The 1937-nt window shown below is 41.5% G+C and overlaps 1 protein-coding gene across 2 annotated transcripts in view; it reads right to left on the bottom strand.

Annotated features, from left to right (window-relative positions):
• Window positions 1-237: 237 nt before the first annotated feature.
• Window positions 238-1937, bottom strand: part of LOC125190198 (protein DETOXIFICATION 35-like) — a 12035-nt gene continuing 10335 nt past the window's right edge. The window contains exons 3-8 of one of the 2 annotated variants that reach the window (XM_048087421.1): window positions 1395-1937; window positions 1268-1324; window positions 938-1176; window positions 752-870; window positions 576-662; window positions 238-487 (exon numbers count right to left, since the gene is read on the bottom strand). In XM_048087421.1, coding sequence (XP_047943378.1) covers window positions 404-487; window positions 576-662; window positions 752-870; window positions 938-1176; window positions 1268-1324; window positions 1395-1937 — 1129 coding nt within the window. In that variant the 3' untranslated portion in view covers window positions 238-403. The remainder of the gene's footprint in view (window positions 488-575; window positions 663-751; window positions 871-937; window positions 1177-1267; window positions 1325-1394) is intronic. The other variant, XM_048087422.1, reaches the window with a different exon arrangement.

A 1937-nucleotide genomic window follows, 5' to 3' on the forward strand; every position in this document is an offset into this window, starting at 1 on the left:
AATTTGAGATTACTAATTAGTTAGCGATTGATACTCCCCTATGAAATCTATCCTAAAAGGTTCATATGATTCTCATAATTAGTATAGATTGTACAGAGATGAACCATGTTTGTGGTATGCCTTGTGACTTGTGAATTCCTAAAATTCTTAGCAACAATATATTTCACACTACGAAAACAATTTCCAATTTAGCAAATTTTGTGTAAACCATGTAACGTTTAAATTTATACTAGAGTATTGACAATAATAATTTTGTGAAACCATCAGCTAACCATCTCTGTTTACGATACAAAACATGTTACTACTAGTTTACAACATAAACCATATCAATTCTCTTTAACATTAAGTTAAAAAATTGAATATATTTTAGCATGGTGTGTGATTCAGATTAAGCATGCATTCTCTAAAGATGATTAGCCGATGGTTTCATGGTGACGTCGATGTCTTGGCCTCCCCACTTTCTCATCCTCTCCGACGCCTGCTCCACCTGCAATTGCATCGTTTCAAGTATCGATCGTCAATATCTACACGATGGAGAGAGATAGGTAGATAGAAAGATAGACGGAAAGAAATACCTCTTTGTCCCAATTGGTTCTATAAATTAGAATTATGAGCACAAGTGTCTGCAATCCAATTCCAACAATTATGCCTCCCCAAAGCCCCTGAATTAATTTGACAATGAAAAATAACTTAACATAACATAATACTCCGTGAAATCAATTAGGCCAAAACAAAAGAAATGATATACTACCATGACTCCCAAATCAGCCACATAACCAAGAAGGTATCCCAATGGCAGACCAATAACATAATAGCAAGCCAGGGTGATGTATGCTACCACTCCTTGCCACCCTCCTCCTATGGCCACGCCTGCACCATACATCCAATTCCACCAATTATATAAATATCATCCTAACACTAACACTACTACGACTACCTGATATCACTGGCTGGATGCTATTCAGAAGCACCGTGATACTCAAAAGCCCTGAAAGTCGAGCCACCGCCTGTTGCATTACCGAACTATCCGTATATATAACCGCGAAATGATTCCTCGTGGCGAGGATGGCAATCATGCACACAATCCCAATCACTAGTGACTGGAACAGAGTCACATAAACGGAGTATTTGGCTGCCCTCGCACGCCCTAGCCCAAGCTCGTTCGAAACCCGAACACTGATCACACACAGTCACAAACAAAACCAATAACTAATACTAGTACTAGTATAACAAACACCCCACCAACACCAATTAATATGATCGTCACCTTATGGCAGCATTCACTCCGATAAACACCATTAATTCCAATCCATCGACGTTCATGCTGCAAACCAGCATTCACTAATTAATCTTATAATCCATCTATAGATACTAACAAAAAATGGCTCACTCACCAAATAGAGAGGGCGCCGACTGAAGTGACTGCGTCATCAAGGCCACCAACTAGAACTATGATGCACATCATATACCAAACCTCAAGGCATAACATGACAGCAGAGGCGAGCGATAGCCTGACAAACGCCCAAATCTCCCTAAACGCATCGTAGGAGAAGCCCTTCCAGCCATCCTTGCAGAAACCTACAACATAAAAAAACTGGGAGATCGCAATCAGCCAGCTAGAAACATCGCATGCAAGAGCTGCACCGGGTGTTCCCCACCCCAGTACAACGATAAAGAGCCAGCACCACAACACATGCCCCACAAGAGCAAGGGCTGAAATCCAAGCGATGACATTGACTTTGCTCTGTGCTTGGAGAAACTTCTGCGTCGGAAATACGACTACCAATGCAAACATTTGAGGAATGGTTAGCATAGTGAAAAAGCCAGCAGGTTTGGCGATTTGCTCAGGCTGTCCCAACAGCATAAGAATAGGAGTAGCAAATATGTAGAGGGGCGCGAGGAGAATGCAAGTTGCGAAGAGGATAATTGCGGATCGC

The sequence above is a fragment of the Salvia hispanica genome, chromosome 5 (genome assembly GCF_023119035.1).
Source record: "Salvia hispanica cultivar TCC Black 2014 chromosome 5, UniMelb_Shisp_WGS_1.0, whole genome shotgun sequence".
Lineage (NCBI taxonomy): Eukaryota > Viridiplantae > Streptophyta > Magnoliopsida > Lamiales > Lamiaceae > Salvia > Salvia hispanica.